Source organism: Habropoda laboriosa, unplaced genomic scaffold (assembly GCF_001263275.1).
Source record: "Habropoda laboriosa isolate 0110345459 unplaced genomic scaffold, ASM126327v1 scaffold57, whole genome shotgun sequence".
Taxonomy (NCBI): domain Eukaryota; kingdom Metazoa; phylum Arthropoda; class Insecta; order Hymenoptera; family Apidae; genus Habropoda; species Habropoda laboriosa.
The window spans coordinates 296,462-315,673 of record NW_017100229.1 but is presented as its reverse complement, the minus strand read 5'-3'; the positions used below and the strand labels follow the sequence as shown (position 1 = coordinate 315,673).

The 19,212-nt window shown below is 41.6% G+C and overlaps 1 protein-coding gene across 9 annotated transcripts in view; it reads left to right on the top strand.

The window, feature by feature from the left end:
- LOC108571446 (voltage-dependent L-type calcium channel subunit beta-2) overlaps positions 1 to 19,212 on the top strand; it is an 89,456-nt gene that overhangs the window by 52,365 nt on the left and 17,879 nt on the right. For 2 of the 9 annotated variants that reach the window (XM_017933500.1, XM_017933499.1), the window contains exon 1: positions 14,116 to 14,175. The exons of the other annotated variants lie outside the window; for them this stretch is intronic. In XM_017933500.1, the coding sequence (XP_017788989.1) occupies positions 14,116 to 14,175 (60 nt within the window). Of the gene's footprint in view, positions 1 to 14,115; positions 14,176 to 19,212 lie in introns of those variants that run through there. 9 annotated transcript variants of the gene reach the window in all.

The window sequence follows — 19,212 nt, the reverse complement described above, 5'->3', positions numbered from 1 at the left end:
GAATTCGCGTTTTTTCTTTTGATTCTTTCAATTTTTCAATTGCATTACGCATTATTGCAATAATTTCTATCGTTACATTTGTATGTATTCAACGTTTGTTTGTTTTAGTGTCGTGAAATGAATTATATTACACATTTTCTCTATTCACACTGAATTTAAAGATTATAACGATTAAAAATCAAGTTGACCTGTGGTCATTTATCAAGAATAATCATAATAAAGCTGAAATTATTGTGTTAAATAATTTTTTTAATACGAATTAGGAATTTATTCAACGTTTGCTTGTTAGAATAGAACGATAAATTTAGTGTAAATATAGAAAACGTATAATATAATTTATTTCATGGTATTGTAACAAGCAAACGTTGAATAAATTCCTAATTCGTATTAAAAAAATTATTTAACACAATAATTTCAGCTTTATTATGATTATTCTTGATAAATGACCACAGGTCAACTTGATTTTTAATCGTTATAATCTTTAAATTCAGTGTGAATAGAGAAAATGTGTAATATAATTTATTTCATGGTATTGTAACAAGCAAACGTTGAATACATTTTTCATTCGTGTAAGAAGAATTATTTAACACGATAAATTTAGCTGTACTATGGTTATTTTTAATCTACGACCACAGGTCAACCTGATTTTTAATCCCTACGAAATTAATTTAACCACGAGTAAGTAACGAGAACGCTAAAACCTATGTTTCCATTGAAGAATATTGTAAAAACGTATAAATTGTTATATGCAATGTTATAACAAATTGTCGGAAGTATAAATTTTTAATAAAATTGTGAAAATTGATAAATTATACCGTGTTACGATATCGGAAATCTCCCGCGAAAATCTCCCGCGAAAATTTCCCGCCTGACCTAACCGACGATTTTGCTAATGACTTTGGGGAGAGGGTACCGCAGGTATATAAGGACCCGCCGATGTCCCGCGAAATCATTTACCCTTTATACTGGGCCCTAGACACTTCGCGGCGTATTTTGACCTGAAGGTTCTGAGATGTGAATAGAGTGGTCGGGGGCTACTAGCTAGTCTATGTCCACCCTGTACACACTCAGCCTTCTTGTAACACTTGTATACATTAGAATCAATTAGAATTTCTATTACTAATTATTAAACAAATTTTAACAATTACCGGCACTCGCTAGGCACGTAATATCAGACTTTAAATACTCGACTTCGAACTTCGGTTTAGTCATAATTCTATTAATGTTATAATAACGTATAATTTATTAATTTTCACAATTTTATTATTAATTTATACTTCCAAAAATTTGTTAAAACATTACATATTATTATTTATACATTTTTGCAAGTTTCTTTGACAAATAAGTACGTTTCAACGATCTTATTACTTTCTCGTTGTGAAATCAAGTTCGGAGGATTAAAAATCAGGTTGACCCTTGGTCGTAAATTTAAAATAGCCATAGTGAAGGTGAAATTATTATTTTAAATAAATGTTTCTATACGAATTAAGAATCTATTCAACGTTTGTTTGTTGCAATACCGTGAAATAAATTGTATTATATATTTTCTCAGTTTAGACTGAATTTAAAGTTCGTAAGGATTAGATATCAGGTTGACCTGTGGTCGTAGATTAAAAATAGCCATAGTGAAGGTAAAATTATTACGTTAAATAATTGTTTTTATACGAATTAAATATTTATTCAACGTTTATTTGTTGCAATACCGTGAAATAAATTGTATTATATATTTTTTCTGTTTACACTAAATTTAAAGTTCTGTTTACATGTTATAACAATTAGAATGTAGACGTTTTGCCGTTTCACGGTTTTTCCTCTGTTAATTATGTGTTTATAAATCATTTCAAACTAAAGCAGCACCATGCCCACCCTTAATTAAACCGTCTCAGTAGTTTACCGTAATTAATAATCTATTTTCGGAATTTATACGAGAATTTTTGAATTTTAGTAAATACTAGAGTCAGTGCATCGCGTATTGAAATAATAGCTTCATCCCTAGTTCGTTTATTATTGAATATTTTTACACGTTTAACTTATGCTTCTCCCCAATTCTCGTCGCGTATTTTATTCTTATATTCTAGAATTGAGAAAGATATGTATTCGCGTTTTTTCTTTTGATTCTTTCAATTTTTCAATTGCATTACGCATTATTGCAATAATTTCTATCGTTACATTTAATTCTAATTGTTTAGCAGCTTTTCTGCTGCTATCGATCTTACATTTTACTGACACTTGTCAAATCGACCCTACATTTTTTTTTTTTACGTGGAGGTAGGCCGACCCTGCATTTTACTGACACTTGTCGAATCGACCCTACATTTTACTGACACTTGTGGAATCGAACCTACATTTTTTTTTTTTACGTAGAGGGAGGCCGACTCTATGCGATAAACAATTGGCAACCAAACCGCCTGGTGTAGCGTTACACGCTTGATTGACTGCGAACGAGGTAACATGGGCGCAGCAATGACGCAGACCTAGGCGTAGGACCATCTATACTGTCAATTGTAGAATCCAAACTTACTGACTCTTGTAGAGAATTTACTGTATTAGGTCTGGTTAAAAAGTCTGTCATTTTATCGAACCACGTTTATCCTAATCTTTAACATTTTTCAAAATCTCCAATCTCTGGAATTTTTGATTATCCCGATTTTCAACATTATTCCAAATTTTTAATCTCTGGAATCTCGAATTATCCCGATTGTCAATATTATTCCAAATTTTTAATTACCTCGACCTGAAGAAAAAGAATTAATCACCGGTAAAGAGCGTAAAATGTGATACAACTTTCGCACAGACTCAACACTCTCGATTCAATCTACATCTCTTTCAACCTGCGAACTGTTACAAAAGAAGGAAGAAAAAGAGAATTGCAAAATTATACCTTCGCGTAGCTCGTAAAGACAGGAATCATTTAAAAGCCAGGGTTGCGCAATCCCGGCGTTCAATGATGATTTTCTCTTTTGCTGTGCGAGCTACGCGATGATCGTGCAGGCGCGTACAAACGCGGTTACGTGCCAATGACTGTAAACAGCGAACGAGCAGAGTAATTTGTGCGGCTCGCGCGTGTCTGAGAGCACTCGTGCCACTTATAGTAACGAGTATCGAATGGATTCCTGTTATTCGAGAGGTATCGAGCGATTTCTCGTCGGCTGTTCCTCCGCTTGTCTCCGATTTTCACGAACAACTCCTGTCTCCCTTTAAACAGCCTCTAATAACTTTATCAGCCTTGCTCTTCGACTCGTTAATTCGAGTGTGCGAACGAACGAACGGAGAGAGAAAAAGAGAAAGAAGAGACAGGAAGATTTCGTCGATTCTCCCTCCGAAAAAAGGAAAAAAATTCTTGGATCATCGTCGCGGTTACCATCGAAGATCGAGCGTTTATATCGATGAACCGTGTATTTAAGTGTGCAAATGGAGACGATAAATCGACTTGGAGAAGGTATGATATAAAAATTCGGCCAGTTTCCGTGTGGCTTTGGTTGATCGTGGAGAATTCTCATGGCAAACGCGGAAAAATATTGCCTCGTTATGCCTGTACCAGCACTTTCGGCCACTCCGCCTCTCCTCGCTTATCTGTCGCTCCATTTGCATGAGAAACCGCAAACCTCGACGCGATATTCCGCCGCGTCCTGTCCGGTGATTAGAGAGAGCCGAAATTGCGAATTGCGTCGCGAGAGAGGGATCACCAGGTTGGAGTGTTCAACGTCCTTGTCTCTCGTCCCTTTGCCGAGATGGAAGGATCTCGCGGTCCCAATAACTTCTCATGTTACTTTGGACGTTAAACAGTCGTAAAAAGTCCCGACTGCGCTGGAATATTGCGATAAACACGCGAGAACTTTTTGGTCGTAGCGCGTATTTAACCGAGCTTGTGAACAGGAGGTACGAGATTCGTTGGAAATGATTTTGTGAATCGAATTTACTCGAACGTTCACACTTTGATCCTCGTATCGACCATTTTTTGGGTTAGGTTAGAATACGTTCAATGGGATTGTTCGTGGATCGACGAGAGATGCTCCTTTATTCGTCGGAAGAGACAGAAATATTGACTTCGAAAATATGAAGGAATTATAATTTCGAAGTTCTGATAGAATTAAGCTGTGATTGCTTTTCAGTGAAATCTTTCAGAGACGCGATAATTTTCTCTTCTCTGTGATGTAGACAATTACACTTATTTTTAAAATTAAAATTAAAATTATCTAAACCAATTATCTAAGAAATTTGAATGAAAATAATGTAGTTGCGTTAGTGTTAATATGTCCAATTCTTCGCCTAACTGGTGCTCTCATTTCTAATCTAAAAAATTCGAGTTGTTTACTGTGAATCTTAAGTAGGATACAAAAAGTACCCAATTCTTTCCGTAACTGGTCCACCAAATCACCCGTCAATCTACGGCAACTTCCTCCGCAAAATAAACCACCCCACATCTCTCCCTCAAACAAAACCGCACAATTGATCCTCCCTAAAATTTCCAAAACTGATCCACTAAAGAAAAAACTGAAATTTTCGAGTTTGCTCGTGCACGTACACATGGCAGCTGACGTACATGTAAAAATGATACCCTCATGGATCTCCATCCGCCTCCGTTGGCTGGTCACTCACACAGATGAAGCTGTCAGCATGGTCACGTCACACCCACGCATGCAACGTACGTCCGTGCAGGCCGGCACTTGATGGGTCTGGTTTGTTGGTGAAGCGAACGGAGGCGGGCTCGATGCTTAGAAGGCTATAAAAAGAGAAAGCTGGACGGTATAAAGGCACATACGGTCGCGTGTATTCACCCGTACCACGCACTTACACACTCGTTTTCACACATTGGTGGGTGTGCAACAGGGTCGTGTAAGTGCTGGTTGTAAAACGTACGACAGGATTATCCTAAGACCGTTTCTTAACAGCCTGACCAATGTGTTCGTATGTGTGTGTGTGTGTGTGTGCTTGCTGGCCGTGTTTCTACCCAGAAAAAAAAATGAAAAATATAAAGAAAAAAATGGTATAATAAAAATTTTCGGGGGATACGGTTTTATGAAATTGCGATAAAAACTCCGGCTGGTCCATTTGAAGAGAGAGAGAGGGATTTTTATGTAATTCGTCCGGGGACCACGAGGATGTATAACGTGAAGGTAGCGAGTACAGATCGGGTCTGAAACGGTGGATCGTAAAATTCTACGAAACGACGAAATTTCGTACAAAGTCGGCGCAATAAAAGGTTCCCAGTCGTCTCTGGAATTTTTTGACCGATTTCGACGGCCAGCAGCCCTTCGTTTAACGAACGCACATATACCCGTCACATATCATTCTACGGTAGGAATACTAGGAACAGAAAAGGGTCTTACCGATCCCGGAATTTGCATAAAACTTCTCCGGCGATTTCTTTCAACGAACGAGTGTCGCAAGTGCTTACTTTCGGGGAATCTATTTTCTCGGGGTAAGAAATATAGGTGGACTGTGAACGTAAATTTCAGAGACTCGAAGGGTAACGTGTGTTTTTATCCTGTGTTAACGCTGAGAGCACCTAACTAGGTCGAAATTAGCAACTTTCGAAAAAGAACGTTCGATACTGCTGTTATCGTTCGCAACTTTCAGACTCTCTGTGTTCTGCAAGCGTATTCCCACTTGTATCGATTTACATTAGAAATTTAAAGAACTAAAAATTCGCTTTTGAAAACTTGCCACTTTCGGCGGTCGTAGTGTCGAAATGTGCAGAAGTTTTTTTCTCGGTGAGTCAACTGCTCGTCTTCCTTATTTAATATCGCGAGAGTAATGCGCCAGGAGAATGGAATTAAATTGGATCCATGTGGAATTTCTTCGAATCAAATCGTGAGGCAAGTGGTTCAGCGTGATCGTAAAACGCGAGCCACTTTACCACTTTTGATTATTCCGACTTTGTCCAGGCTGTATACGCGTAGCTCATTGCTTAATAGCCCAGGCATGTCGTGCGCCTAGAGCAACGACCAGCGTAATTATTGGCCCGTCTCTCCCACCTTTCCCGATCCCGGCAGGCGTTACGCTGTGTTCAACCGACATCGAGAAACGTGGTTAACACTCCGAGAGGAAGAAAGAAAGAACGACCACGGTGACCCAGAAAATTGGGATCCTCGCGAGGAGGAGGCGCGTATAATTATTGTCGTGGGTCATATTCATCGCGGAGACGACGGAGATAATGAGCAGCGTTCAACGTGCCCGTATAATTATCCGTCTGCGGAATAATTGGCGATTATGCGTGCAATTTGTATTGTTACGGTGCGAGAATTGTTCGTGATAGTTGACAGAAACAGGCTGTCTTTGAGAGATAATTGTCTTCTTTCTTTTTCCAATTTTCTGAATCTGAATATTCGGGGTATTCGAATATTCGAATATCGGTAGAATTAGGACTTCAATTTCGAATAGTTGAATGCCGTGTAACTGGTATATTCGAATTATTTGAATTTTCTGAAAGATTTATGTCATCCAAGTAAAGAATTCGCCTCCGAAATTATTCGAATTACTCGAATAATTGGCATTAATCGAGTATTGGAAGTTCTCCAGCTCTAGTACGTTATTCAAGCAAGGCACACACTTGAAGCAGACCCGTCAAGAACTCGTAGCGCAATCGTTCCTTTCTCCAAAGTAAATATTCTTTCATTCCCCGATAATAAACTCTCTGGCCGAAAACGGTTATTTTTCACCGAGCCACCGGAAACCCGTACAATAAATTCCCGCATTATTGCTATATTTTTCCAAGAAACAAGTTTTTCGGCCCGGCCTCCGCTTATCGATCTTCGATCAACCAGGCTCTCCTATGCGTATTCTCGCCCGAGTTACGCTATCTCGAGGTAATCGGGTCCACCTCGAGCAGTCGCCTGTCGTCCTTAATCATTCGATTGGATCTAATTCGCCTTCATGATTCTCTGTGTCGTCGTCGTCTCCCGTTGTCGGTTCAAGGGCACGTGTATCAAGCCGCGTACACAACGCGTTCATTTCTCAGCTCTACACAAGGAGAAAAAATCCACCTCCAAAACCGAGGGGTGGGTGGCGTGGATGGTAATATAAAATTTGAAGATTTCTCGATGTATCGAGCGGTACACGTGCACACACGCGCACACACGCGCAGGCTTTCGGGAAAGGAGGCTGTTGAAAAAGGGAACTCTGTCAGGTGCTTGCCATCTGCCGTCTGTTGTCGACTGGCCCTTCAGGGAACGAAAACCCACCGCGGGGACCCTGTTTACGGTTGCCAGCCGAAAAACAGCGGAGTTTCGCTGTTGTTCTTCGAAGATCGGTAACACGAGAGGAGGATTCGTCGCTCGTGTAAATTGACACGAATAGAATTGGAATTTCCGGGTTCTTCAGACCAGATATATTACGGAATATATCTGGGACACCGGGTATGTAGGATATTTTCATTCGAATATTATATAGGTGGTTGGTGGTGTACGTGGAGCGTTTTAATTCCTCGCGAGAGACAATCCAAGTATAGGAAATTTTACATTGTATAAAAGCAGAGCGAATAGAGAGAGAAATCTGTATTCCAAATATAGGGCTCGGTGCATTTAGGCCACCCTTTACGGAGCAATTTGTGCAAGACATTCTGTACAAGGCGTATTATATAGAACAGTCTATGTATAGGTTATATGGAGTGTGCTATATAGGGCGGTTCGTATAGAGCGCTCTAACTGTATCAGAGTGTACGATAGATGGAATATTCTCTATGGCACTCAGTATGTACGTGATCCTGTCATTGAGGACGTGTTGTAGAGGATACTCTCCAGTGAGTAATCTATGTAATTGGAACGAAGTTTTTTAGTCTCGAAACGAATCCAAGTGAAAAGTGATTTTTGTGTAGCGGGATTTAGTTGGATTGAGCTTTTGTGGGAACACTATCCTTTAGATTTATTCACAGCGTTGCAACGAAGAATTAAGGATTTAACTTGCTTTTCTTTGGAAAATTTATTGTAATTTTGAATGTAGAAAACAGATTAGAGGAATATAATTGTACCTTTCTTTTTAAGACTTTAGAAAGTCTTTCACTGACACTATTTCACACATATTCTTTATTAGGATCCAAAGAATCACCAATATAACTATTATGTTTCGAATCATTCGAAAATTGATTACTTTAGTGTTGAGTTGATCAAGTGATTACTCGAGTACTGAAATGTTTTGAGTTAAAGTTGGTCAATCTAAGAACAACGTTTGTTCGAATTAAAAAAATGAAATGTTACATTTGACGAGGAAACTCGTTTCACAAGAAACACCCTGTATATACGTGGCACTCTAGAAACTGGAAACACTTGGTTCTACAGAAACCACCCTAAATATCCAAGTTTCCCTCTAACTGATATCGAATATCTGTGGCACAAAGAACTTATTAACTTTCACGCGTGTTCGAAGTCGCATTTGCGTCAGAGTAGGCCTGTTATCGCGGCGGAACTTTTTAATTTCTTAATTGCCGCAACCACGGAATGGAAACGGAACCGCGAGAAAACGAGTTGGTGTAGTACTGGTGGTCGGTGGTCGCGAGGGCAATTACGCGAGGCGCGTTCTCGTTGAGACGCGATTATCGCGCGCCTAGCCGGGAGAGAAAATAATTTTAGGCCCGCGATAGCGATCGTCCGCTAATTCGCCGCAATCGAGAACAATTTACAGGCCGACCTTCGCTTATTGCCGCCGGTGCAGCGTCGCAGCTGCGATCCGTGTCACGGAATCGGCGCCGTGCCTCTGGAAAAACTCGCCGGAGGAGGATCCTCGCGCTCTCTTCGAACGGGGAACCGCCGTAGAATGGCAGCGGGAGAGGAATAAAGAGGAAGAAAGTGAGAAAGGGACGGAGAGGATAGAAAAACAGAGAGAAATAGAGGGAATGTGAAAAAGTGACAGGATGAGACAGGGGAACAGAGGGAGAGACAGGGAGAGACAGAGTGAAAGAGGGAGAGAGAAATAGAGAGCAGGAAAGTGAGAATAGAAAAAGAGGTGAGAGAACGAGAGAGAAATATGGAGAAAGGGAAATAAAAAGGCAGAATGAGAGAAAGTGAGGAGAGGGATATACGAGAGATGCTAAATCTGCTTTGCTTTGCTCGGCCGCGACGGATAGAAGCGACCTACATTTCCGGAGGCAAGCACCCGCGATGATGCAACCGCGAGTGAAGCGAAACAGGTGCGGATGCACGGCAGACCGTGCGAAAATGAAATTTAGGGTGACGGACGTGGCATTCAGAGAAACATACGTGCCGGTAAATAAAGGGGGAAGCTCGTATTTTGCGGAAGAACGCCGGTGATTGCGGTGCTGAATAATTAGGAGAGCTGCGTGCACCGCGCGGGATCAGGGTTGCAAGCTTGAATAATGGCCTCTACGTGCAACTTGATCCGCCAGTTATTGCTTGTTTTCACTTTTAAGGGTCTTTTTTGTTATATGTTTCCACTGTTTCGAATAACACGGATTTTTTTCTCTTTTTCCTTTTTTCTTTCGGCTGAAATGTTCGTTGTATTTCGAGTGGCGCAAATTTTTTTTCCTGGGGTATTTCTAACATTTCACGTAGCACGGATTTCATTTCAATCAGTGTGCAGTTTTTAATACGCCGTGATTGGATATTCGCAGCAATACGAATTTTTGGAAGTACTAATTTCTCGCACAACGTATAATTAGCTTGCTACTTTAATTATTTCCTTAAACTGAATCACATCGAAATTTATATTTTCCCCGAATTTACGCCAGCAGTTTTTTCCCTCTTAAAAATATATCGGTCTTTTTGCTTACGTTCATAGCTTTCTACTCCACGTCCTCAAAGGGTTGAATATCCTTTAGAATTTATGAAACACCGCAAAACATTTCTGCCAGACGTTCTTTTCAACTGAAACCGTCACAAGTGAAGTCCTCTGAAACTCAACTACAATCTCGAATTACGTCCTCCAAAGAATGTACACCGAGGTACTGTTTGAGATGGGACAAGAGATTAAAGCAGTTACATCCAATCGGAATGATTCATAGAAATTGATGAAGATCCGATGGGCAGATAGCGGTAAAAATGCTCGCCACAAAAGAGAAGAACTGAATGGTTGTGGGTTGCACGGAAATAGCGGCTGGGGGAGGAGAAACGCCGAGACCTGTGAATAATTAAAACGAGAAACGTTTCGGTAAGCGCCGCTTAAAAACGCTACGAATTCATCCGGTCGAGAAGCACTGACTTTCGTACTCTGTACATTTAAGCATTGATTCATCCAGACACAGAGGAAGATGCTCTCGCTCGATGACAATAACCGGAGACGATTATTCGAAGAGCCTGAGGCTCGATGACAATGCTACTAATACCTTTTTCAGATCTTCCTTTCTGTTTGACGTATTGAGGAATTCTTTAAAAAGTGAACACTTTAATATTCGTGAAACAACAATGACAAATTCGTAAATTTAAGAAAAGATCGATTGCAGACGTGTGCCAACTACATTTCACCGAAAGTTTTCCCATCTCGCGATCTATCTACTCCATGGTTTTTTATTTTTCAGTTTTAAAAAATTAATTTCTCAAGTGATTCACAGTATTTGCATAAATATTGATGCGGCACACTTAAGTGTTCTCTTAATTCAGCAGTTTCGAGTCATCTGACGGTCTTTTAAGATCCCTCTCGTTTTAATATCTGTCTCACCGCTGGTCGGTAACAGAGAATTCTACCCTGTCGATATCCTTTGGCGGGAAATAGGAATGTTTTTGATCTTCAGTTTGCTTCACCGACCGCAAGAGTGACTGAGCGTTGTTCGAGGTGCCTCCACTCTAACGAAACGCTCTAGTTACCTTCTTAAGGAAACCGAGCATCGATTTTCTTACCATTTGCACTTAGATAACGTTGAAACACACAAGCAACCAACAATATCCAAATAAAACAGACGAATAATTCGAAAGAAATTGAAAGAAACTTTTAAAATTCCCGCCAAAAGACGAATCTTCTTCAAACACCCACGTTTAATTCAACGAATCGTAAAATCGTTCGACAACCAAGTGCAAAATAACGAAGTGCAGTCTGTCGATGGAAATAATTTCTTCTCGAGTCCAGACGTAAACGCTGCCAAAGATGACCGGTGTCTGTTGGCACGGAAACATCGAGGCGCCGTCGCGTGGTTCGCCTGCAACTTGTATCCGCCATTTGAACAGCCCGAGGAATGTTTAAACACCCAATAAAGCTAGTTTATGGAGCAGGATTTAAATAATTTCACAGGCATTCTTCTTCGTCGAGTTTCTCGAGACCGTAGTTCCGCGTGGAGGGCCTCGACGAGGAGCGACAGAAAGGAAAAAGGAACGGCAGTCTCGAGAACGACGGCCACGGTTGTACGAGACGTTTCATTCATACGGAAGAACGGAGAGGAAAAATTAGCGACGTTTAAGAAAATTGCTGACGAAGTCGACTTTGCCCTGAGCGACAAAACAAGAGAGGCTGACCCAGTTAAATTGTTGCAAACCCGGGACGAGAAGGCGAGCGCGTTGACAGCGAGAGCCGCTGAATCTGCATTCCTCGCGTCTGATTAAAATATAAGTGCAAGTTGCCGGCGCGAAGAATTTCAATTTAACGTTAGGAGAGCTGCTGGTAACTGTAAATCCTTGAAAAATCTCCCCCGCCAACCCGCTTTTCTCTCCCCACTCCGGCGAATGAATATTTCCGCGAAAGGGAAAATCAGTTTAGAAACTTTTCACCACGGAAGCAATCTACCTGCTGCTCTCTTCTTCTTCATTTTTCCCCCGAGGACTCATCAACCGTTGCAATTTCCCGCTGATTGCATTGTAATTTCAGGAATTCACAGAACAGCGCTAATACAATTATTTCTCACGTCTGTCTTTGAAGATTCGAGAAGACTTCGAGGCTTAGAAGGAATTTTTATATCGAAGACTCGAATAATCTTGCCTTCGTTCCCAAGAATGAGTCACGGAAGCTCGTAGATGGGCTAGACGTTTGTTCAAATTCTTGAATGAAAAGTTGAACAATCCGAACGTTTAAACGTTCGATATAATCCACAAGATAGCGATACAAAACTGCACCTAAATTTCAGTAAGCTGTCTATACTTAAACTATATGAAACACCACCGTAACTCAAGGATTATTATCCTTGGCTTGCAGCTACCTGTTCAGTTTTGACAAATTTTAGCATCGCACCAGTCGATTCGACCTAGACACAACCCAGACCTACTTATCGATTACAATACTCGTTTGTGTCCGATGTTATCCAATGGACTCATCAAACCTGTCCTCCAATAACACACGCACGAGCAAACTTCTCCGTCGAACATCTTTGTCTGCGAGTAGCTACCTTTTCGATTTCTCTCTGTTTCACTCTGCCAAACGAACTACTATCGGTTAGCCGGGCAACGATCAATCGATCTCTACGCCTCCAATTCATTTCTACCTCTCGTGAACACGTCGATCGTTGGAATCGTATGAATAGGTACCGCGTTAAAGGCCAGCTACTAGGGTGATTCACATACCGCGAAACTCTAGGAATCACCTATAGAGAGCCGGCTGGCATTCTTCTTCTTCGCCAGTGTTCCCCTCGTCGAACGAGGAAAATTACGACAGTTCAGGCCTCTCTCTGGCTGGCTGGCAGAGTTTTCGGTGTGGCGGCCACCGTTTTATTTATAGCGGAGGAGGTCGTGATGCGTTCCAAAAGCTAACTCGTCGCACCAGTAGCACACGTACAAGCGTACCGGCCTCGTCTTCTCGTACCAGTTTTCACCGATCAACGTGTGAGACGCGGATGAAAACAGGAGACTCGGTTTCTCAGCTTCGCGAATCGATCGCTAATTTAGTGTCTGGTTAGACCGTAGGATCCGTCGATTTACCCCGACTATTTTTCAGAGGAAACGTCCGGTTTGCCGAGGTGTGCACACACGTGACTTTGCGGTGCAGCAAAGTGTCGGAGAACCGATCTCGATCGTGGTTACGTTGGTAGAGATTGTTCAGTGTGTAGGGAGGTGAATGAGCGTGGGATGCATTGAAGAGTGGTAGGTCCACTTCCACGATAATATCGCGGAGCGTTTGGGAATAGTTTACGCGAATTCTTTTTTCAATTATTCGGAGGGTGAAGGAATCTTTTGGTAAATAAAGAAAGAAATTAGACGACACTATTCTTTTTTATCACGATTAGTTTGAAAAGTTTGGAGTAGGTTTAAATTTTTGGTTTAGAGCGTGGATGAATTTTTTTATCATTGAATAATTTTAAAAAAATTGATAAAACATATTCTTGAAATTTTATTTTATTTTGCAAAGTACTTTTAAAAATTTTCCATATAAGTGTTCATATTTTTTGTTTGTGCATCCTATATATCAAGAATAGTTTATGTGGATGATTTTCACTTATCTGTATAGTAAAGAAATTTGATAAATAAGCAGATAAATTAAATGGCCCTTTTTCTCTCAGAAGAAATCTCAAAAAATACCTTTAATTTTTAATTTGTAACGTCAATGAATTTTTCTGCTTCCAAATCATTGCATATAACATTAAAAATTATGTATAAATAAATGTATAAAGGTACAGTTAGGTCATTTCCAAGGCAAACGTTAATCCTCCAGATGTCCAAAAGTTAATTACTCTTTTCTCGACACAAAGTCGGGTTCAAAAGTCAAGGTTAAGGCTAAGGATTTACGCGTTCGATATACACACCGAACACGTCACATGCAATCGCATTTAGTGTTCGGCGTGGATCCAAAGATCGGGTGTCTCTCTGCTCAGCCTGTTAATCGTTCATCTCCGCTCGTTCACCTGTGAACAATTACTTTTTCCTTCTCGTTGTCGGCAAGCTTGTTAAGTGTACTCCGGACCTCGAAAACATTTGATGCATCCTTCGTGATCCACGCCAAAAACGGACTCTTAATCTTTTGTGTGTACTTACGTACGCGCGCGTGTGTATGTGAAGTGAGAGAGAGAGAGAGAGAGAGAAACTGACAGCCGGCCCGCAATAAATGCGGCTTCGAAGCAGGAACCGAGCTACCTCGTGCCGGAAGTCGATGGATTCGCGAAGCTGACGAAAGCTGATCCACGTAGGCGATCGAGTAAACGGCGCTCATTCATCCGATTGTTCGAGTACTTCTGTTTGCTCGTCGAAAGATCGCTTTTCACGCCGGTTCTCCACTCTATCACGAGCTTCCCCTGGTCTGTGCACCAAGAAAATGGCGCATCTTCGACGTCCGGCCAGACGGCAGCACTACAAGCCCTTTGGCAGGAGGAAGGTAAACGAGAGGATACTAACGAGCCGTTGTTCTAACCCCTTTGTGTCCCGGACAAATAGGATGGAAGTTTTCCTGGGTTGAAATCGTCGGTCGATTGTTTTTTTCCTTTTTTCTTTTTTAAATTGAAGTTTTGAATAAAGAGTTGATTAGCTGAGGAATCTTGTTGATTCTTTGGGTAAACATTTTTGCTAGTCACTTTTCTGACTTTTCTTTTGTGAACGCAAATATGTTTCGAAAGCGAATTTTTTAGCATTCGAGAATTTCTAAATTTGGGAAGATAAGGAGTGATAATTTTGTCATTTTTTTAAGTTACATTTTGCAACGTAAATCGTGTATTTAGGTACAGTAGAAGATCATCCTTGGATCTTTGAAAGATCTCTAGGTAGTGATGGTTAAATAACGATTCAACTTGTCAGAATAACATTGCTCTGCTATTAAAGTACAGTTACAGAGTAGAGGAATACTGGAAGAAGTTGAGAGATGTACAGTACAATGAGAATATAATAAAATTATATTGAAAGGAGCGGCTTGTGTAACCGAGCTATTCTTGAAATTGTACTTTAAATGACAGGATGCTCTAATGCCACGTTTCTACTGAAATAGCAGCGGCGTCCTTCGATGCCCGAGTGTCCTCTTGGTCGCCAAGTTTGCCAAATCAGCCTTCAGTAATTCGTGTTTTGCATCATTTGCAAATTGTATATTGCTTCTTTCGTTACACAGAATCTTGGAAAATTCCTATTTCCACTTCTTCCTGTCGACAGATCAACGTATCAAACGATATGCACACGGATGTATAGTCGGTGGAAGAAATAATAAAAATGCAAGGTTTCAAGCTTTTTATCTTTTCGATTTTTTCACCATTTGCTCGTCGATATGCTCGAACGTATAACCTTTGACGTTTAACCGATCTCACGACCTCGCTATATTTCTTCCACCGACTATACCTAAGTATACACGCTAAAGGATGCTTCAATTCGATCGGTTTGCGGTTACGTCTCGCTGTATGAAACAGACATGCGCGTCTCACGATGAACTCGTGTCACACTTAAAACTCATCTTCCCATTACGTTCGCCTAATTAAGAAAAAAAAATACCAGGTCGTTGTTTCCTCTTTTTCCTCGTCTGTCTGTCTCTCTTAAACGCTTCAAACGTGCTTTTCACGTTTCTCGTCGTTATGTTTGTACAGTAATATAATAGTATTCAGTTTGATGCGTCTAAAAGGGAGGAAAACAGGTCTGAGGGAAGAAGAAGCTTTCTCGTAATAAAGCTGATGATTCCGGAAGAGCCTCAAAGGTGAAAAAACGACGCGTGCGAGCGTATCAGCATGACCCAGTTTTTGAGCCAATCTGTAACTCGCGCGGAAGAGTCTCGTGGAAACGAGTCACATTGTTTGTTGATAAATTGGATTCCCCTGATGAATCCGCGATATTAACACGCGAAATCCGACAGGAAATCCTTCTTGTCAAATCCTATTTGTTCGCGGAAACATTTAATTAGTACGTCCCTCGTCGAATCTTTGTGAAAATTCTTTTTAATAGTACTCGAAGACATTGTCGCTGTGTACCTAATTATTTATGCACCAGGTGCTTTAGACTAGACGAAAATTCACAGTAATTAATACTCGTTTGTATTTTTATCGTCGACAAAATTTCCATTGCACTGTGAAGGAAATTAAAAATAATTCCAAGGTACAATTTCCTCCACCATCAATCCAATGTGCATATCCACCCACTCTGAAGCAAAAATCATCGAGCGTGGATGTCCTTCGCGACGAGAGAGCCTCGCTTCTATTCTCGAACGGACCGCTATGACCCGGCATACTCATTGGCTAAACATTCGATACATCCGAATGACACACTTTCGGCGGTTGGTACCTTTGACCGCAGAGCTACGTCGAAGACCCCTCGTAGTTCCGCGATTCCACTTGATCGTCGTCCACATCGACACGCGTACACGCGTTACCAACCGTCACATGCATACACGCGCACAGAGACGTCCAAGAATACGTGCACACGTACAGTTTGATAGGACACGTTGCCTTCAGGGTGCAGTGGCCTGGCGTTGTCGTGTGGGTCGTGGCGGGTGGCGAAGATCGGGGCAAGAGAGGGACAGAGAGAGGGTGAGACAGAGAGAGTGGGAGAGACAGAGTGAAAGAGGGAGGGACACAGAGACCGAGGGAAAGACAGAGAAATAGAGGGAGAGACACAGACAGAAAGGTAGAGAAAGAGAGAGAAGGAAGGTAGAAAGGGAGAGAGAAAGAGAGAGTGAGAGAGAGAGAGGGGTTGTGGATCGATATAGTTACGGGGGTGTCGTCCGGCTTCCTCGGTGGCGCCACAGAGCGGGTGAGTCGGCAAACCCTTAGGCCGATGTATCAACTAACCCAGGCAGGAACGCGATTCGCGTTCGTGGGGATGTGAGCACACGTAGTGTTCAGTACGCGGAGAAACGTCGTGTCCCCATCGTCGTCGAGTCTCGCGCGTGTGTCCATCATTAAGCAATCATCGTTGATTCGCACAGTGCGTTCGTTGTACCCGAGTCTCCCTCGAAAAAAAAACACACACGCACACATCTACAGTGCTATTCATCGTGAATGATCGACCTTTGTTGCTCGTTGATCCTCGAGACGTAGTTTCGAGGTTTGCTCGTCATCGTGAACACGCGTCGTAGGCCGACGAGGCTCGACGAGAGAACGCACGCGACCCTGGCCACTTTTCGACGTTTCCAAGCTGTTGATATTTGTTTTCCTTATCTACTTCCGCGCGAGACGATCGAACGCAGGTATACTTCACATTCATACGCAAAAGTGGGTTTTTTTTTTCATTTTTTCTTTTTTGATCTTGTGAACGGTCGGTTGGGAAAGGATTTACGGGGTGGAAGAAATAAACGTATATGTATATACACAGAGAGACGGATGAACGCAAAACTAGCCCAGAGCTTTTCGATAAATGTTGATAACGCCTCGTGCCCCGCGGGCCGAGTCGATCGAATGAACATGAACTCGACGATGTCGTTGACCCGTTTCCGTGCGTCCTCCGCTCTTCTCTCGGGGCCGAGTTGGAGTTTTCGTGGATTCCTAACCCCTTATGTGATATATTCGTGAACCGGTCTGCTGCCTCTGATAGCACCTCTGAAGCACGCCTACAATTCAGACACTCTCTCTTCTCTTTTCACCTTCCTTTTTCTTCATTTTCTTTCCCCCTTTCTATTCAACATCTTTCTTCTTTCCTCGTGGTACTTATCGTGGTCGCTAGTCTTCGAGCAAATTACGTCTGCCTCCAAAGGGAAGATGAAGAGAGAGAGAGAAAAGAGAAAGAAAACAGGAAGAGCCTGTTATATCCCTCTAAAGGACACTCTGTCGTTATTCACAATTTACCACTCGAATCTTCCGTCTCGACACCTCCAAGTAGAATCGGTGAGAAAAGTATTACCAATCACGAGATACGTTCAATCGTCGATCGTTCGTTCGGTTCGGAATAATCGTTCACTGTTTACAAAAGGATAACGCACTCGAACGGGGTAGACACACCGTTACAAAGAGGTCAACGGAATCGATTCACCTCACCCTCGTCCTGCCTCTTGATAATTCCACCAAAGGAACGAGTTTTTTCGAATTGTCACCGAGTTTTCGATATCGCCTACTATACATACCGGGTTGGTGTATAGCTAGGAGGTATTGTAGCCTAGATAGAGAACAGCGGTAATTAATTATCCAGAGCGATCGAGGGAATTGCGTGACGGCCTTCTACTCGTCAGCCTTTTCTGTAATATAATCCACTTTCTATTCTCATGTTCTGTTCGCCTTTCTCTGAAACTCTTGTGTATATATAGAGAGAGAGTGAGAGAGGTACCAAGGAATATCGTATCAACGTGTGTACTTGCTATATTCATCGGAATTCGTCTGAATTCACCGATAGATCGTACGTATAATACTTCAGCCGGTTAAGTCTGTGCAATCCTCTTAGCGATCTTTCATCGTGGCTACACATAATCGAAGCCGTACAACCTCGATCCCCTCGATCTTGGCTATTAAACGCGTAACAAGCCAGTCCATGACACGTAACCGGGCTGTGCACACCGTCAATTTACATAAGCAGCATCATCCAAACGATCCCTCAATCTTGTTTGAAACCTCGTGCTAGCCAGGACCTTGGCGAACTGATCGCGGCTCGTTTCTTTCCCAACTTTTCCATTCGACGAATACCGTACGAAACGAGGCTCGATGTATCAGGTAACTAAGAAAGTTCGTGGGATTTTTTTTGATAGAGAGACTTTTTAGAGATTAGAAGTTAGAGTCGAATCTGTGTACTTTGGTAAGCACTGTTCTTTAGCGAAGTTGGAGTCTTTAACAGGTTCGCTGATGTAGGAAAATCGTCATGGACGTGTCGTCGTGTTACTAATTAGTAACTTTCAGAAAGTCGCGTGATTTTCATGAGAATTTTCTTGATTATCGATTTTTCATCGATCGAAACACTGTAGACTACGGTATAATGAGTACATTATTGTGTCGACGGTGTTTCGACTGTGACAGCGAACGTGTTAACCACTTAGAACTGGTTTCAGTCACTGATTTCTATTTATTTGAAGGCTTGGACGAGATATCTTGTGAATCGAAGTTGCCTATTTGACGCTTTAGATGAGATATTTTTCGTTTTACTATTCAACGATGATGCATTTTGAATATTTCACGACTTTCTATCATTGTTAACGTCATCGTCACTTGCGCCACCTAATAATTCCATTTTTCTTTCGTCGTCGATCGATTGTTCTTTTCGAGTCTTCATCGCTGCAGCACAGATCCCCACGCGACAATTAAAATTACAAACTCGACGTAATCACGAAATACACATCGCCCAAAGCGTCTAAAGAATTACAAATATAAGATATCTCGGTAAAAAAATTAATTTTCGAGACACCCTAGTCCATGGACACGAAAGGGTTGAAATATCCACGAAGTCGAATTTAACTTAGCCCAGTTGACGATTAACTTAACGAAAGAGAAACCACACGAATTTTTTTGCGTTATCTGATACACAGACT